The sequence below is a fragment of the Lampris incognitus genome, unplaced genomic scaffold (genome assembly GCF_029633865.1).
Source record: "Lampris incognitus isolate fLamInc1 unplaced genomic scaffold, fLamInc1.hap2 H_5, whole genome shotgun sequence".
In the NCBI taxonomy this organism is placed as follows: Eukaryota; Metazoa; Chordata; class Actinopteri; order Lampriformes; family Lampridae; genus Lampris; species Lampris incognitus.
The window spans coordinates 98,872-117,500 of record NW_026611080.1 but is presented as its reverse complement, the minus strand read 5'-3'; the positions used below and the strand labels follow the sequence as shown (position 1 = coordinate 117,500).

Sequence of the window (18,629 nt, the reverse complement as noted above, 5' to 3'; positions counted from 1 at the left end):
GACAACCCATGACTAACATTACTCGTGTACAAGGAGGGGTATATATACCGCGGAGTCTCTCTACTTCCTTGTGTGGGCGGAAGCTCATCGTAGAGGTCACATGCCGAGTGTCTAATCACTCCACCAATCGCCTCTGGGAAGGTCTGAGACAAGAGCCAATCGCTGCCCTTGCAGGGCATCACCTGATGCGGGTGAGTGAGTGCACAGCAAATGAGGGCCCACGTGATCTGAAATTCACAGGAGAAACCGGTCGGCGCCAATTCGCAGCGCCGCCTGGCGGATGTGTCCGTTCACTGGCTTGGAACCGCTCACGGCTTGCGGAGTGAGCGCGATGGATGAGATGGAGCAACGCTCCCCAACCTAATTCAGACTACTCTCCCCCCACATTTTGATTTCATGCTGCCCCCTCAACCTAATTCAGACTACTCTCCCCCCACATTTTGATTTCATGCTGCCCCTTAAAAAGCAATTCACTGCTCACATTTCCGTCTTTACATGGCTGTTACGTCGAGTTAATAATGTTATCGTTGTGGGTTAATATCTTTATATTTATTTCAGGTTAATGATGTTATTGTGGGTTAATATCTTTATATTTATTTCAGGTTAATGAGATTATTGTGGGTTAATGTCTTTATATTTATTTCAGGTTAATTATGTTGTTATTGTGGGTTAATATCTTTATATTTATTTCAGGTTAATGATGTTATTGTGGGTTAATATCGTCATATTTATTTCAGGTTAATGATGTTATTGTGGGTCAATATCTTCATATTTATTTCAGGTTAATGATGTTATTGTGGGTTAACATCGTCATATTTATTTCAGGTTAATGATGTTATTGTGGGTTAATATCGTCATATTTATTTCAGGTTAATGATGTTATTGTGGGTTAATATCTTTATATTTATTTCAGGTTAATGATGTGATTGTGGGTTAATATCTTTATATTTATTTCAGGTTAATGGTGTTATTATTGTGGGTTAATATCTTCATATTTACAAATGGAAAGGGATCAGATTCACCTTCTACTATATATTGCAGGTCTCTCAAAAGACTGAAGGAGAAATCCATTAGAATAAACGTTTCATAAACTTATTTTTCCTTCTGTGTCTTACATGCTTACACACAATACTGTGACTGCTTCCTGTCTCGTGCTGTTTAATTAAATAAAAAATAACACTTAAAAAAACAACGAGGAGCTGTGGTGATTCATAAACAGGTAACGCTTATAAGCTCTTATAACACACTTACCATTAGTGGACGGCTGAAGATGTTAATAACTGTGTTGTTGTAATTTATAGGTAATCATTACATTAGTATAACATAATATTTATCGAGTTATATTCAGTCTTCATTTACTTTCCCTTTGAACACAATGGTATTCTTTAAAAGTAAAAGTACCTCATAAAAGGGTTTCCACTTGGGTTGACTTGAAGTCAGCTGTTTACGAAAGAGGATCAACCAACCAACCGACCAACCAACCGACCAACCAACCGACCGACCAACCAATCAACCGACCAATCAATCAATCAATCAATCAATCAATCAATCAATCAATCAATCAATCAATCAATCAATCAATCAATCAACCAAGTTGCATTAACAATCTCCTTAGAAAAAGCTAGTTTACTTCCGTATACCTCTTTTAAACTAAAAATATGGCACGTGTACTTTCATCTGACGTTTGTCGTACTTGCATCAGATTAATATACTTAAACGTTACTTTTACTTTTAGATTTGCTGAATACTTTTTGTTTTGGGGGGGGGGTTCACTCACTTTTATTGTTTTTGTCAATCACCGAAAAATATATATTTCTGTCTGGTTAAACGTAAGTACACTTAAGAGTAAAAAGTGGGCCAATTTAGTCCTGAAGATTGCACAATTTTAGGTAATTTTTTTAGTTAATATATTTTTATACTCAAATAAACCTGATAGACAAATCTTAACCTTAGTAAGGGCAGCTGAGCACAGACGGCAGAGGGAAGCAACGAAGCGCAAAGTACAGATATTCCGTTTCTACCAGTACTCGATTACGCAATAAGACTGAAAGGCGGCGATTGGCCAGTCGCGTTTCCTGACAGATCACGTGGCGGTGGCGTGACCCGCCGGCCTGAGGGCACGGCGCCCGCCAGGCCAGCAGGCCGGTACGGCTTTCTCTCTGACCCACTTTCGACACGCTCTCTCGCCTTCTCCATAGAGCAGCATGGAGAGGGAGACGAGACGAGGGCCGACGGGAGCGCAGCCAAAACGTGACAGGTCCGGTCGAACCTGGCGCCGGCCCGTCACGTACGCGAGCTCCTCCCGCGCGAACCCCCGGCTGGCAGCAGCGCCATCTGTGTGATCACGCTTGAGTCGACTTGTTCCAAATAGGCTACACACCTTCTGGCAAACCACAAGGGCCAACTTCAGCACGCCGAACCACCGAGCTGCTGCTCCATTTTACTGCGGCGCTATTAAAAGCACCCTGGCTAACACCCCGCTTTTAAAGGGGCCAACGAGTAACTTGTACCTCGTTGCTGAGTTCTGCCGTTCAGCGACAAGTTAAGAATCTAGTCTAATGAAAAACTTCTCAAGCCCAAAGTACTTTTTAACAGAGAGCTGGTGAATGTAAAGTTCCCCAAAATGCTAGAACCGTTGACTAAAGCCCCTTGAGAGACTCTTAAACCGTTTCAGAAAACCAATCAGATTCTGGTAATAAATGACATCATCTTATACTCTGATTTGATTGGACAGTCAATGAAGCGTCATCATCAGTCTGTCAGTTGGTCTGTTTTGGAATAGTTGCCTAGCAACATCTTACTAGTTAGCGAGCTAACAACAACAACTACTACTACTACTACTACTGCTGCTGCTGCTGCTGCTGCTTCCGTCTGCTCCCGTTAGGGGGCGCCACAGCGGATCATCTGTTTCCACCTCTTCCTGTCCTCTGCATCTTCCTCTGTCACACCAGCCACCTGCATGTCCTCCCTCACCACATCCATAACCCTCCTCTTCGGCCTTCCTCTTCTCCTCTTCCCTGGCAGCTCCATATTCAGCATCCTTCTCCCAGTATACCCAGCATCTCTCCTCCTCACATGTCCAAACCATCTCCATCTTGTCTCTCTTGCTTTGTCTCCAAACCATCCAACCTGAGCTGTCCCTCTAATATACTCCTTCCTAATCCTGTCCTTCGTCACTCCCAGTGAAAAACTTAGCACCTTCAACTCTGCCACCTCCAGCTCCGCCTCCTGTCTCTTCATCAGTGCCACCGTCTCTAAACCATACAACATAGCTGGTCTCACAACCATCTTGTAAACCTTCCCTTTAACTCTTGCTGCTACCCTTCTGTCATACATCACTCCTGACACTCTTCTCCACCCACTCCACCCTGCCTGCACTCTCTTCTTCACCTCTCTTCTGCACTCCCCGTTACTTTGGACAGTTGACCCCAAGTATTTAAACTCATCCACCTTCATCACCTCCACTCCTTGCATCCTCACCATTCCACTGTCCTCCCTCTCGTTCACACATAGGTATTCCGTCTTGCTCCTACTGACTTTCATTCCTCTTCTCTCCAGTGCATACCTCCACCTCTCCAGGCTCTCCTCAACCTGCTCCCTTCTCTCGCTACAGATCACAATGTCATCCATGAACATCATAGTCCATGGAGACTCCTGCCTGATCTCGTCCCTCAACCTGTCCATCACATTGCAAACAAGAAAGGGCTCAGAGCCGATCCTTGATGTAATCCCACCTCCACCTTGAACCCATCTGTCATTCCAACCGCACACCTCACCACTGTCACACTTCACTCATACATATCCTGCACCTTTCTAAGCAACTTCTGACTTCCTCATACAATACCACACCTCCTCTCTCGGCACCCTGTCATATGCTTTCTCTAAATCCACAAAGACACAATTCAACTCCTTCCGGCCTTCTCAAAACTTCTCCATCAACATTCTCAAAGCAAACATCACATCTGTGGTGCTCTTTCATGGCATGAAACCGTACTGCTGCTCGCTGATCATCACCTCTCCTCTTAACCTAGCTTCCATTACTCTTTCCCATATCTTCATGCTGTGGCTGATCAATTCAGCAAATGTTATAATGTCATGACAGATGAGACACCAGCAACAGTTCTTCTTCTTTCTGCTTATTCCCTGTTTCTCAGGCGCCACCACAGCAGATTTTATACACTGCTCAAAAAAATAAAGGGAACACATAAGCAATGCAATGTAGCTCCAAGTCAATCACACTTTTGAGATATCAACCTGTCCAGTTAGGAAGCAACACTGATTTGTGACTCAATTTCACCAGTTGGTAAATTGTCTAATTTCCACCAGGTGGAAATTAGACAATTTGCAAGACAACCCCTATAAAAGGAATGGATTTGCAGGTGGTGGCCACAGACCATTTGCCTGTCCTCATCTTTTCTGGCCGATCTTTGGTTAGTTTTTCATTTTGCTAGTGCCCTCACCACCAGAGGTGGCATGAGGCGGTATCTGCAACCTACAGAAGTTGCTCAGGTAGTGCAGCTCATCCAGGATGGCACATCAATGCGTGCTGTGGCAAGAAGATTTGATGTGTCTCCCAGCACAGTGTCCAGAGCATGGAGGAGGTACCAGGAGACAGGCCAGTACACCAGGAGATGTGGAGGGGGCCGCAGGAGGACAACAACCCCACAGCAGGACCGCTATCTGGTCCTTTGTGCAAGGAGGAACAGGAGGAGCACTGCCGGAGCCCTACAAAACGACCTTCAACAGGCCACTAATGTGCAGGTTTCTGCTCAAACAGTGAGAAACAGAATGCATGAGGATGGTATGAGGGCCCGACGTCCACAATTGGGGCCTGTGCTCACAGCCCAACACCATGCAGCCCGATTGACCTTTGCCAGAGAACATCTTGGTTGGCAGATTCGCCATCGGCGCCCTGTGCTCTTCACAGATGAGAGCAGGTTCACACTGAACACATGTGACAGACGTGAGAGAGTCTGGAGACGCTGTGGAGAACGTTCTGCTGCCTGCAACATCCTCCAGCATGACCGGTTTGGCGGTGGGTCAGTGATGGTCTGGGGAGGCATATCCTTGGAGGGCCGCACAGACCTCTACGTGCTAGCCAGAGGTACCATGACTGCCATTAGGTACCGGGATGAGATCCTCAGACCCATTGTCAGACCATGTGCTGGTGCAGTGGGCCCTGGGTTCCTGCTCATGCATGACAATGCTCGTCCTCATGTGGCCAGAGTGTGTCAGCAGTTCCTGTATGTCGAGGGCATTGATGCTATGGACCGGCCTGCACGTTCCCCAGACCTGAATCCAATCGAGCACCTCTGGGACATCATGTCTGTACCATCTGCCAACGCGATGTCGCACCACAGACTGTCCAGGAGTTGACCGATGCCCTGATCCAGGTCTGGGAGGAGATCCCTCAGGAGACCATCCGTCGTCTCACCAGGAGCATGCCCAGACGTTGTCTTGAAGAATTTCCACAGAAGTTGGATCAGCTTATGTTCTCATTTTCCACTTTGATTTTGAGTATGATTCTGAATCCAGACCTTAATGGGCTAATGATTTTGATTTCCATTGATCATTCTTAGGTTATTTTGCTCTAAACACATTCCTCTGTCTAATAAATAAAGATTTTCAGCTGAAATATTTCATTCATCGAGGTCTATATTGTGTTTTTAGGTGTTCCCTTTATTTTTTTGAGCAGGGTAGTTTCCATTGCACCCTGTGAGGGCACAGCACTGATGGCAGTCATTGTTAACCCGGGCCTTGACCAATCTGGTATGGAGTCTCGACCGATCTGGTATGGTTAGCGCGGTCGCCTCACAGCAAGAAGATGCTGGATTCGAGCCCTGGGGTAATCCAACCTTGGGGGTCGTCCCGGGTCATCCTCTGTGTGGAGTTTGCATGTTCTCCCCGTGTCTGCGTGAGTTTCCTCCGGGTGCTCCGGTTTCCTCCCTGACATGTAGGTCAGGTGAATCGGTCGTACTAAATTGTCCCCGAGGTGTGTGTGTGTGTGTGTGTGTGTGTGTGTGTGTGTGTGTGTGTGTGTGTGTGTGTGTGTGTGTGTGTGTGTGTGTGTGTGTGTGTGTGTGTGTGTGTGTGAGTGTGTGTGTGTGGGTCCTCTGTGATGGCCTGGCGGCCTGTCCAGGGTGTCTGCCGCCCAGTGACTACTGGGATAGGCTCCAGCATCACCGCAACCCTGAGAGCAGGATAAGTGGTTTGGATAATGGATGGATGGATGAATTAATCTTCATTGGTTACATTAGTGCATTGATCATCAGCACATCATACAACAAAAATTAATCAATTATCGTTGCAATACACTAAATGGCAAAAACTACCATTAGAGCCTTTTTACAAAAAAAGATGTACAGTTATAAGTTGTATTTCTAACATAAAACAAATACAATATACTGTCACTTCTAGTTATCAAGTTACCATGTCAACTGCCTCCATGAAGACCCAACCAGTAACATGTTTATATAGACAGAAACACACACGACATGACATGACATGACATGACATGACATGACGCAATGCAGCGAAAATGTCACAATGCTTACACACACACACACATATGAATAACTTCTTTAATCCCTGTTTGTCCATATCTGATTATATCGGGTTGTTGATGAGATGAGCGCTGATCAATAATTTCATCAAACTGTCACTCTGGAAAGAGAGAGAGAAGTACACCTAATAATAATAATAATTGAGCTGATTTTGAGCAATGATCAAAATAAATTATATAATCCAGCCACTGAGGATGCACAAGCCAGTACATTCTTAGTGGCGGCCCCAAGCCCTGATAAATGGGGAGGGGGGACTGCGTCAGGAAGGGCATCCGGCATAAAACCTTTGCCAAATCAAATATGCAGATCATAAAACAGATTTCCATACTGCATCAGTTGAGGCCCGGGTTACCAACGACCACCATGGCTACTGTTGGCCAGCAGAATACCAGTGGAAACTATGCTACTGTTGTGTGAGGGAGAAGGAGAAGGAGAAGGCATGTCCAGAGGCAGCGAGAGAGCAGGGAGGGTAGGCGTGTGGAGGTGAGAGTCAGAATTTTGAATGTTGGCACTATGACTGGTAAAGGGAGAGAGCTGGCTGATATGATGGAAAGAAGAAAGGTAGGCATACTGTGTGTGCAAGAGACCAGGTGGAAGGGGAGTAAGGCCAGGAGTATCTGAGGTGGGTTCAAACTCCCCTGCCATGGTGCGAATGGGAGGAGTAATGGGGTAGGGGTAATTCTGAAGGAAGTGTATGTCAAGAGTGTGCTGGAGGTGAAGAGAGTGTCAGACAGAGTGATGAGTATGAAGCCGGAAATCGAAGGTGTATTGCTGAATGTTATCAGCGCATATGCCCCGCAAGTTGGGTGTGAGATGGATGAGAAAGAAGAATTCTGGAGTGAGTTGGATGGCGTTGTGGAGAGGGTACCCAAGGACGAGAGAGTGGTGATTGGAGTGGACTTCAATGGACATGTTGGTGAAGGGAACAGAAGTGATGACGAGGTGATGGGTAAGTATGGTGTCAAGGAGAGAAATGTGGAAGGACAGATGGTGGTGGATTTTGTAAAAAGGATGGACATGGCTGTGGTGAATACATATTTCAAGAAGAGGGAGGAACACAGGGTGACGTACAAGAGTGGAGGAAAGTGCACACAGGTGGACTATATCTCATGTAGAAGGCACGATCTGAAAGGGATTGGAGACTGCAAGGTGGTGACAGCGGAGAACGTGGCTAGGCAGCATCGGATGGTGGTCTGTAGGATGACTTTGGAGACCAAGAAGAGGAAGAGAGTGAAGACACAGCCGAAGATCAAATGGTGGAAGTTGAAGAAGGAAGACTGTGTGTGGAGCTCAGGCAGGAGTTAAGACAGGCACTGGGTGGTAGTGAAGAGTTGCCAGATGGCTGGACAACCACTGCAGAAATAGTGAGGGAGACAGCTGGGAAGGTACTTGGTGTGTCATCAGGACAGAGGAAGGAAGACAAGGAGACTTGGTGGTGGAATGAGGAAGTACAGCAAAGTATACAGAAGAAGATGTTGGTAAAGAAGAAGTGGGATAGTCAGAGAGATGAAGAAAGTAGACAGGAGTACAAGGAGATGCAGCGTAAGGTGAAGAGAGGTGGTGAAGCTAAAGGAAAAGGTGTATGGTGAGTTGTATGAGAGGTTGGACACTAAGGAAGGAGAAAAGACTGGTGCCGATTGGATAAATAGAGGGAGCGAGGAGGGAAGGATGTACATAAAGTTAGGTCGATCAAGGATAGAGATGGAAATGTGCTGACAAGTAAGGAGAGTGTGCTGAGAAGGTGGAAGGAGTACTTTGAGGGGCTGATGAATGAAGAAAATGAGAGAGAGAGAAGGTTGGATGATGTAGGGATAGTGAATCAGGAAGTGCAGTGGATTAGCAAGGAGGAAGTGAGGGCAGCTATGAAGACGAAGAAGAGTGGAAAGGCAGTTGGTCCTGATGACATACCTGTGGAGGCATGGAGATGTTTAGGAGAGATGGCAGTGGAGTTTTTAACTAGATTGTTTAACACAGTCTTGGAAAGTGAGAGGATGCCTGAGGAGTGGAGAAGAAGCATACTGGTCCCGATTTTCAAGAACAAGGGTGATGTGCAGAACTGTAGCAACTACAGAGGTATAAAGTTGATCAGCCACAGCATGAAGATTTGGGAAAGAGTAATAGAAGCTAGGTTAAGAGGAGAGGTGACAATCAGCGAGCAGCAGTATGGTTTCATGCCGTGAAAGAGCACCACAGATGTGATGTTTGCTTTGAGAGTGTTGATGGAGAAGTATAGAGAAGGCCAGAAGGAGCTAAATTGTTTCTTTGTGGATTTAGAGAAAGCATATGACAGGGTGCCGAGAGAGGAGGTGTGGTATTGTATGAGGAAGTCGGGAGTTGCAGGGAAGTATGGAGGAGGATATGTATGAGGGCAATGTGACAGTGGTGAGGTGTGTGGTTGGAATGACAGATGGGTTCAAGGTGGAGGTGGGATTATGTCAAGGATCAGCTCTGAGCCCTTTCTTGTTTGCAATGGTGATGGAAAGTTTGATGGACGAGATCAGGCAGGAGTCACCGTGGACTATGATGTTTGCGGATGACATTGTGATCTATAGTGAGAGAAGGGTGCAGGTTGAGGAGAGCCTGGAGAGGTGGAGGTATGCACTGGAGAGAAGAGGAATGAAAGTCAGTAGGAGCAAGACGGAATACATATGTGTGAATGAGAGGGAGAACAGTGGAATGGTGAGGATGCAAGGAGTGGAGGTGACGAAGGCATATGAGTTTAAATACTTGGGGTCAACTGTCCAAAATAACGGGGTGTGCAGAAGAGAGGTGAAGAAGAGAGTGTAGGCAGGCTGGAGTGGGTGGAGAAGAGTGTCAGGAGTGACTTGTGACAGAAGGGTGCCAGCAAGAGTTAAAGGGAAGGTTTACAAGATGGTTGTGAGACCAGCTATGTTATATGGTTTGGAGACAGTGGCACTGATGAAAAGACAGGAGGTGGAGCTGGAGGTGGCAGAGTTGAAGATGCTAAGATTTTCACTGGGAGTGACGATGAAGGACAGGATTAAGAATGATTCTATTAGAGGGACTGCTCAAGTTGGATGGTTTGGAGACAAAGCAAGAGAAGTGAGATTGAAAAGCAAGAGAGGCACGTTTGAGATGGCTTGGACATGTGTGGAGGAGAGATGCTGGGTATAAGGGGAGAAGGATGCTGAATATGGATCTCCTAGGGAAGAGGAAAAGAGGACGGCCAAAGAGGAGGTTTATGGATGTGGTGAGGGAAGACATGCAAGTGGCTGGTGTGACAGAGGAAGATGCAGAAGACAGGAAGAAATGGAAACGGATGATCCGCTGTGGCGCCCCCTAACGGGAGCAGCCGAAAGTAGTAGTAGTAGTAGTAGTAGGAGTAGCACTATTTAATTATAAGTAAGGGCATTGTATTTATTGAACCTTACACATGTAATTTACATTAAAAATAAACAAATTTGGCCCCAATACTAACCCCTGTGGGACTCCACAAGTAATATCCTTGAATGTTGATTTATAGTCACTGATTTGTACAAATTGTTGCCCGTTTCCTAAATAGCTTTTCGCCCAATTCAGCACAATCCCTCTGATACGGTACCTTTCCATTTTATCGAGTAATATTTAATGATTAATAGTATCAAATGCTTTTTTAAAAATCCATAAACATTCCCACAGCATACTTCTTTCTACAACTAGTTATTCCTTCTATTAATGCTACTAGTGCTGTAGATGTTTGTTTCTAAATCCATACTGACTGTTGATCAACAACTTATGCTTCTCAATGAAATTGTCCAACTCATCAATGAAGAATTTTTCCAGGACCTTAGAGAACTGGGAAAGCAAGGACACAGGCCTGTATCTGGTAGAATGATGGCTATTCCCTGCTTCATACAACAGGCTAACTTTAGCAAATTTCATTCAGTTTCATTTGGCCAACGCAGTTTGTCCGCCTGGATAGTGTTAACACAGTTTGTCAACTGCATTGATTTTTAACCAGAAACAAGTTTTGTTTTAGTAGAAGTTTCATTGTGCTTACTATTACCTCGAGTCATGTATCATCCAAATAATATACCCACGTAGAAAAGCTGAATCTGTGTCAGAACAGAGAGTTGATGAAATAGTCACTGACCCACTTTGGTGAATTATCTGATGGACTAGTTGCTGAACACATTATGAAACAGTCGCTACTTATGCCAGATTTTACTGTCACAATATCACAATCTCAGCTGCGGACACTGTGTCCACGTTTAATAACTGCCAGTCGACAGAGAATCACAGAAAGAGACCAGGGCAAGCCGAAAAAAGTTGTAAAATGTCATCTCATTTAATTAGTTCTCTGAGAGCGGGTGCTGTGTTCAGGTGAGAGGAGAAGAACTGTAGTTTGCTGGTTTGGAGTTGGTATTTTGATTAGATTTTATCTTTATCAATCTGCCTCTGTTTGCCAATCTGTTTTAAGTGGCTTGTATCCAACCTCCCCCCCCCCCACACACACAAATTTTACAAAGTGCAGGTACACAGGAAATAGTTGTGCTGAAGATTTTTCTTTTCCAGTGAACCGAATGAGACAGCCGACATCATCCAAAAACACACCTTGTGTTCCTCTAAGCAGAAATCACTTCTTGAATATTTTGACTGGTCCAGATGACACACATGGAAGAGCACATGGCTCCTCCAGTGGCGAGGTCCACTGGCGAGTCAGGGTGCATTAATGGCTTAGATAAGGAGGGCATAACCCTTCTCTCTCAGGTGGGACAGAAACATGTGAGTCCTGACCCAGAGTCAGCCTCCATCCGCCCTGATATTACCTAAGAAGAGATTTCGTGTTAGTGGGTTTCTTATCGTGTACAGTTCACACGGACAGTGTGTCTGTTGCTGGATGCTACTAACACACATTGGATTTCAGTGTGTGTACTGTCGTAAGGTGCCCGTCGCTGCAGGTCAAGCCTCACCACACCACCTGACAACACATGAGCGTTCTCATATCGCCAGATTAAAACAAGACAGTTTGATCTCTGAGAAAACATTCTCAGTTATGTTTGATTCAACTGATGTGGAACATAGTAGCAAACATTTTCTAGGTTTACTTAAGCGGTACACACATTCATTTGTGTTTTCTCTCATCGCTTTTGTTCTGCGGCGAATAACAACCTTTTTATCAAAGAAAGTTGAATCAGTTCATCTGGATACAATGTTTGTTGACAGATACATTTCAATAAACATTGTATCGTTTCAACATTGTATCATGTCAATAAACATTGTATCATTTCATCACGCTGTGGTGAAACCTATCTGCCTATAAACATTGTATCCACATGAACTGATTCAACCTTCTTTGATTTTCTGACTGGATTAGTGAGCATGCTTCAAAACGCCTGTTTTCTGTTTCTATGTTTTATTGCAACTGGTTCAGAAGATTCAACTGTCCGGCGAAGGTGTTGGACGAACAACACTAAAAACAACGAGTGCCCACATTTATAGAGAAGGATTTTTGTCATTGTTTGAGATATAATGCATAATAAAATAAATAGAAAAGCTATTGAATAAATTACAGGCTATTATTTTGAAGATACTGTGCATGAAATCTGGAGGTTTTACCTCCAAGAAGGAAAATGTGTTTGACTTCTGAGAATTTTGTCATTTTTTTGCTCCACAGAAATGTGTTGAAAAGATGATACACACTTTAAATTTATTTGTTGCGGCAGTAGCTTTTAAATTTCAAGTTAACAGGGCTTCCTGCAAAATTCAGCCTTTATTAGCTAAGCTTTCACTGATAAAGTGAATGGTGGGATGGCTCAGGAGGTAAAGCGGGTCGTCTAGTAATCAGAAGGTCACTGGTTCGATCCCCGGCAAATCCAGAGAGTGTGTCGAAGTGTCCTTGAGCTAGACACTGAACCCATAAGTGCTCCTGATGAGCAGGCTGGTGCCTTGCATGGCAGCCTCCTCCATCAGTGTGTGAATGTGTGGGTGAATGTGAGACATACACTGTGAGTGGTCAGTAGGTAGAAAAGTGGTATATAAATGCAGTCCATCTACCGTTTAATAAAGGTTGAATTTTACATGTCGTAAGATTTTATCTTTTTTATTTCACGTTTGTGGTTTACCTCCAGCGTCTTTTCTGAGGTGGATTCAGTGTGTGGTCCATCCATCCATCCATCCATCCATCCATCCATCCATCATCTGAACCGCTTATCCTGCTCTCAGGGTCACGGGATGCTGGAGCCTATCCCAGCAGTCACTGGGTGGCAGGCGGGGAGACACCCTGGACAGGCCATGACACAGGGCCGACATACTCACATTCATATCTAGGGACAATGTAGTACGGCCGGTTCACCTGACCTACAGGTCTTTGGACTGTGGGAGGAAACCGGAGCCCCCGGAGGAAACCCACGCAGACACGGGGAGAACATGCAAACTCCACACAGAGGACGACCCCCAAAGTTGGAGTACCCCAGGGCTCGAACCCAGGACCTTCTTGCTGTGAGGCGACCGCGCTAGCCACTGCGCCGCCACGTGTGGTCGTTATCTGAAAATGAAGGAGCAACTTGGAAGCGGATCTATTTGGCGGCTGTTTGGCACCAGGAACCCCTTCGTAGCACAACACACATATATTAACACTCAGCATAAAATGTAAGAAAAGTTTTATGCAGTTTTGTTGCATCATTTTTTTTCCTCTTTTTTTTTTTGTTTGTTTGAATTTTGGCAGACATATCTTTGAGGCACAACACCGGTTACCCTCACTTCCCCTTAATTGACACACCAAGATTTATTTGGCATTTCTGTCTAATTTTATGAGAAACAACGACTCATGATGAGAAACAGTGGCTCATTTCAAATGAAAACACGCAGCAGAGAAACACATTTACGCCGGTGCAGATGTGCAGACTGGACAGACTGGACAGACTGGACATGTGTGAGCCGCGGGCGGATTAGGCAGGTCTAACATGTGTGCGGCCGACACATTGTCGGTCTCGGCCGGCCGTACATGTGAGTCGGGGTCAGGGCTTAAGTTGTATAACGCCTCGATTGAGACGATTCCTCAATGCAATACCCGCCGGCTCTCCGTGTTTACAGCCATGAACCTGCCGGCCCCCTCGCCCCACCTCAGCCTTATCAAACACCGCGGTGACCGGATGCGTCCTGTTACGGGCTCATTGTGTTTGAGCCCACCCACTCCTTGAAGCACAAAGACAGACATGCAAGCAAGCTCCTGCCTGCGCATGCCGGACACGTATATGTACTTGTGTTCACTCGTGCACGCAAACAAACACACACACACACACACACACACACACACACACACACACACACACACACACACACACACACACACACACACACACACACACACACACACACACACACACCGAGTTGCTGTCCTGTCAGAGGCTTGAGATGAGGTATGCCGGGGCAGATTGGAGGTCTGGAGGATCAGGGTGGATTAGGGCCTTCATATAAGAAGATGGGCGTCTCTGGCTACCATCAACACCACTCGCCTGTCCAGACATCCGCCAGAGGAGGAGAACAGAAAGGAGGTGGAGATCGGAGGAACTGAGCGAGGAGAAAGAGGAGGACGTCCCAGAGAGGAAAGCTCCGTTACTCCAAGAGGACAGGAGGCCACTGAGACGACTCCAAGAGGACGGGAGACTTCTGTCACCGGCCACCCTAATCTTCAGCTTTCAGGGCGTTTCTCTCAGCGGAGCTCCTCCGAATTTCCATAAACTGCAGGTAATCTGTCGGTCAAGGTGCGGTAGCAGCGTTCTCCCTTCTACCCAAAGGTTCAAGCGAGACCAAAAGAGCCGATTTTTAGGGCGCAGGTTTTCACAGGTACGTCTAAATGTTGTCTCTTTCCACAGATTGACCATCTGCCAGCAACCAGCACGCCAAGACTGCTCTCTCTGGTCTAAATTCTGTATTTACAAGACACTTTGGCTCCTGTTGGGTCGGCGTGTGTGTGGTGTGTGTGTGTGTGTGTGTGTGTGTGTGTGTGTGGTGTGTGTGTGTGTGTGAAGCATGACTCAGTTTGTCTTAACGTGTGTGCTGCTGTGTGCATGGATGGGCAGAGCAATGTGCTGCTGCATGCTGCAGAATTACACCTTCTGGATCGAGAGGCATGACTGCGGCCAGTGCATGGCTGTGAACACGACCATCTGCAGCGGCTACTGTTACACACAGGTGACCACCGCACATGCACATCACAGATCAAACACACACCGAGCGGACTTCCGTTTGGGACGGGGCGTTCAAAAAAACTCAGCTACTTTACGCGTTTGAGGGAAGACGCACAAGATCGCTTAGTGGAAATAATGAGACAGCTCTGGGTGTGACTGACTAGGCCATTCCCGTAGGAATTAGAGGATCGTTGTGAAAGTCTCGGCCCATGCACACTTTTATTCTTGGTTGTAGTAATAGCGGCGTGAAAGAGGTCCCAGATGGCATCCAGATGTGGGCCACTTCAGGCAGTGATGCGGCACTGATGGCCTTCTTCTGGCCCTGACCAAATGGATGTGAGCCTGAAGTGGCCCACATGTATAACAGCAAATATGGCCCAAATATGCCGAATCAATTGTGGGCCTTTTTTGGCAAAGATGCGGTGCTCTGGGCAACATGTGATCTGGATGTGACCCTGAAGTGGCCCGTGTGGTAAATGGTGAATATGGCCCAAATATCACAACACAAATATGGCCACCTTTGGCAAATATGTGGCACATGTGGCATTGCTGTGGCTTGGTTCTGGCCCAGATCTGGCAAACAGGAGCGGACCGCCCATGTGCCATCATTCCAGGCGGGATGTGGGCCGGATGAAAGAAAGATGAAAGTCGGGCGTGGGACGGGTCCGGGCCATAGCAATTTTGCCATCTGGGGTGTTGATGTCAAATGTGGGGTTTGCTCGCTTTAACTAGGAATGCCACAACTACACCAGACCCTCTTGAATGTCAAAGACAGAAAATAAGCTACATTAACAACATGACCTGTTAAAAACATTTTTAAACACCTGCAACTGCAATTTCCTGCAGTGTTTAATCTTACATTGAACAAATACTGCCCCGCATGATCCCGTAGGATCACCAGCAAATTTCCAACTTTAAGCACTGCAGTGTCCCGCACTGCAAATATCATCAAATAATGGACGGCACGAGTATTAGCTGCAGTACATTTCTATTTTCTAAAAACCATAACTGCAGTTACCTGCGATCCAGAACCATCCATCCATCACTCAAACCGCCTATCCTGCTCTCAGGGTGGCGGGGATGCTGGAGCCTATCCCAGCAGTCACTGGGCGGCAGGCGGGGGGGGGGGGGGGAGGGGGAGACACCCTGGACAGGCCGCCAGGCCATCCCAGGGCCTGACACATCCATCACATCCAGAACCTTCAACTGGATTTATAATTCACTGCATTGTTTTCTATTACCCCCACAACATTTCCGATTATTAAAGCCAACAAATAAAACCTTTTAAAAGGTGGCGCACTCACCATCACCTGGCATATTTGCACGAGCTCAAACGAGTAGCTATGTTTGTAAATTACAGTTTTTAATAACAGGAAAATGTCGCTGCAAAATTACAAGTCTGTTCCCCTTACCGTAAAGACAGTGGGAAAGTGAAAATGAAAACGGACTTGCCTCGTTACCTCCCTCCCCCAGATATATCGCGCGCCTATTCGACAACTTACGGTAAAACAAAAAACAAAACCCAGAAATCGTTGTTAAAAAAAAATGTATTTTACATCAAAATCTAAATCCCCTTAACTTCCGCTACAACAGCCACGTTTCTGCGATTGCGTCACAGAGTCCAGGTGGGCGCGTGAGCAACATTCAGACCAATAATATCAAAGAACGGGTTTTTGCGCACCATCCGTTCGGGTCACACCCCTCCCTACGTTTTGTCCAACCTCCCGTTTTCCCCAGAAGTGACGTCACATCCCGGATGCGGGCTGGGTGCTCTCGCGTCTCGCCCCGGCCTCGCCAATCTGCGTGCAGCAATGCATCCGCCAAAATCCAGTCTTGCGTGCAGACGATAGGCCGGTCCTCTCCAACCACCGCGCACCGGTCTCGGCTTTCACACAGCGGGGAGGCAGCTGCACCGTTCTGCAGGAGGCGTTGGTGCTGTGAAAGTGTGCGTGCTAACATGCTGCCATCCCCTCTACATCAGGACTCCAACCTGAGGGGGCACTCGGGCCGGAGTTACCTCATCCAGCGCGGCTGCCTGCCCACGTCCCTGGTGTACCGAGTCGCCCACGTGCCCGGCTGCCCGCAGGACGCCGGCCACCTGCTCTACTACCCCGAGTCGCGGCAGTGCCGCTGCAGCCGCTGCGATAAGCGCACGTTCCGCTGCGTGCGCACCGGCCGAACCCGCAGGGGGGCGTGTCCAAACAAACCCGGCCGGGGACAGACGAGGGGCTCGGGGGAGACGCGCAGCGTCGGCGCTGGTTTGTAGCCAGCGCCGCCTGGAGGTGACCCGGCCGGAAGACTTACAGCTGGGGCTGCGGACCGTGTGGTGTGTGAAACTGCTGCTTCTTCCTGTTGCTCTCGGAGGTCCGTAGACCGCTGATACTGGCTGATGCCGGCTTTGTGGGCTAGCTGTCTCTTGGTAGAATAACCCCATGCAGGGTAACTTCATAGTGAATTACTTGCCTCTGAGCTCCAGGAGCGACTGACACGTGGGTGGGAGGATACAGATCATTAATGCCATTCCCAGGTAGCACCCGGATGTGGGCCACTTCAGGCAGTGATGCGGCACTGATGGCCTTCTTCTGGCCCTGACCAAATGGATGTGAGCCTGAAGTGGCCCACATGTATAACAGCAAATATGGCCCAAATATGCCAAATCAAATGTGGCCCTTTTTTGGCAAAGATGCGGTGGTCTGGGCAACATGTCATCTGGATGTGACCCTGAAGTGGCCCGTGTGGTAAATGGTGAATATGGCCCAAATATCACAAAACAAATATGGCCACCTTTGGCAAATATGTGGCACATGCGGCATTGCTATGGCTTGGTTCTGGCCCGGATCTGGCAAACAGGAGCGGACCGCCCGAGTGCCATCATTCCACACGGTATGTGGGCCGGAGGAAAGTGTCGGGTGTGGGACGGGTCCGGGCCACGGCAGTTTTGCTACCTGGGTTCTGTTCCAACTTCACGTGTCAGTGAGTTCTCATACATGTCCTTTGTGGGTAGCCTTGACGCCTGAAGGGAGAGGAAGATACTCGCACCCTTGAACATGTGAAGTGTACGGCACGAGTATTCTCTGAGAGGATGGTTTGAATAAATTTTGGCAAATGAAGTGTTTTACTTGCAGAATCTCAAACTGTTTCTTTGAGGTTTTAGAGTTTCTTTTAATGAGTCCAGCTTTAACCCCCCCAACCCCCCCCCCCACACACACACACATAACACTTGCTCGGTATGTTTTTTTCCTTGATGTATATATGAATATGAAATTATGAGTGTGTATATGTGTGTCACTGTGTGTATGTGTGTGTGCATGAGAGACACAGCCACATTCCACAAAGAGCTGCAGGAGACACACACACACACACACACACACACACACACACACACACACACACACACACACACACAGAAACGATGCAAGGTAAATTAGCCCCAGTGAGCATGTGCTTACTTCCATATTGTGGGGAACTTTTAGGTGTGCAGGGAGGAGCGACTTTACTTGGGGAAAGCAGTTTCCTGTCGGTTTACTAAAAATCAATCAAATCAATCCACTGTATACTATATATATATATATATATATATATATATATATATATATACACATACACACACACACACGCATATCTATATACATACAGTGCTGCTTGAAAGTATGTGAACCCCTTGAGCAGTTTAGACGTTTCTGTTGTTTTACCATGATTTTCTTATTCTATCATCACCAGTTTTTATGTATGAGATGTCAGATATATGTTTATCAGTTGCATGCACTCGTTTAGTGGGACTTGTTTAAGTAGCCCAAAAACTACATGAAACATGGAATTAGTGTATGTGCAAAAGTAAGTGAACCCCCAGCTGCATTGGTTAAGTCAAGCAGGTAACAGACTGTGGTGAAACACATTTGGGTGCTTAATTAATCATTTAAGCGGACCAATGAAA

General features: G+C 46.6%; 1 protein-coding gene across 1 annotated transcript in view; it reads left to right on the top strand.

Annotated features, from left to right (window-relative positions):
- Positions 1 to 16,961, top strand: part of LOC130132003 (thyrotropin subunit beta-like) — an 18,630-nt gene extending 1,669 nt beyond the window's left edge. Inside the window, exons 2-5 of the mRNA XM_056301726.1 lie at positions 10,525 to 10,579; positions 13,925 to 13,945; positions 14,537 to 14,699; positions 16,677 to 16,961. Of these exons, the coding sequence (XP_056157701.1) occupies positions 10,525 to 10,579; positions 13,925 to 13,945; positions 14,537 to 14,699; positions 16,677 to 16,961 (524 nt within the window). The remainder of the gene's footprint in view (positions 1 to 10,524; positions 10,580 to 13,924; positions 13,946 to 14,536; positions 14,700 to 16,676) is intronic.
- Positions 16,962 to 18,629: the final 1,668 nt, after the last annotated feature.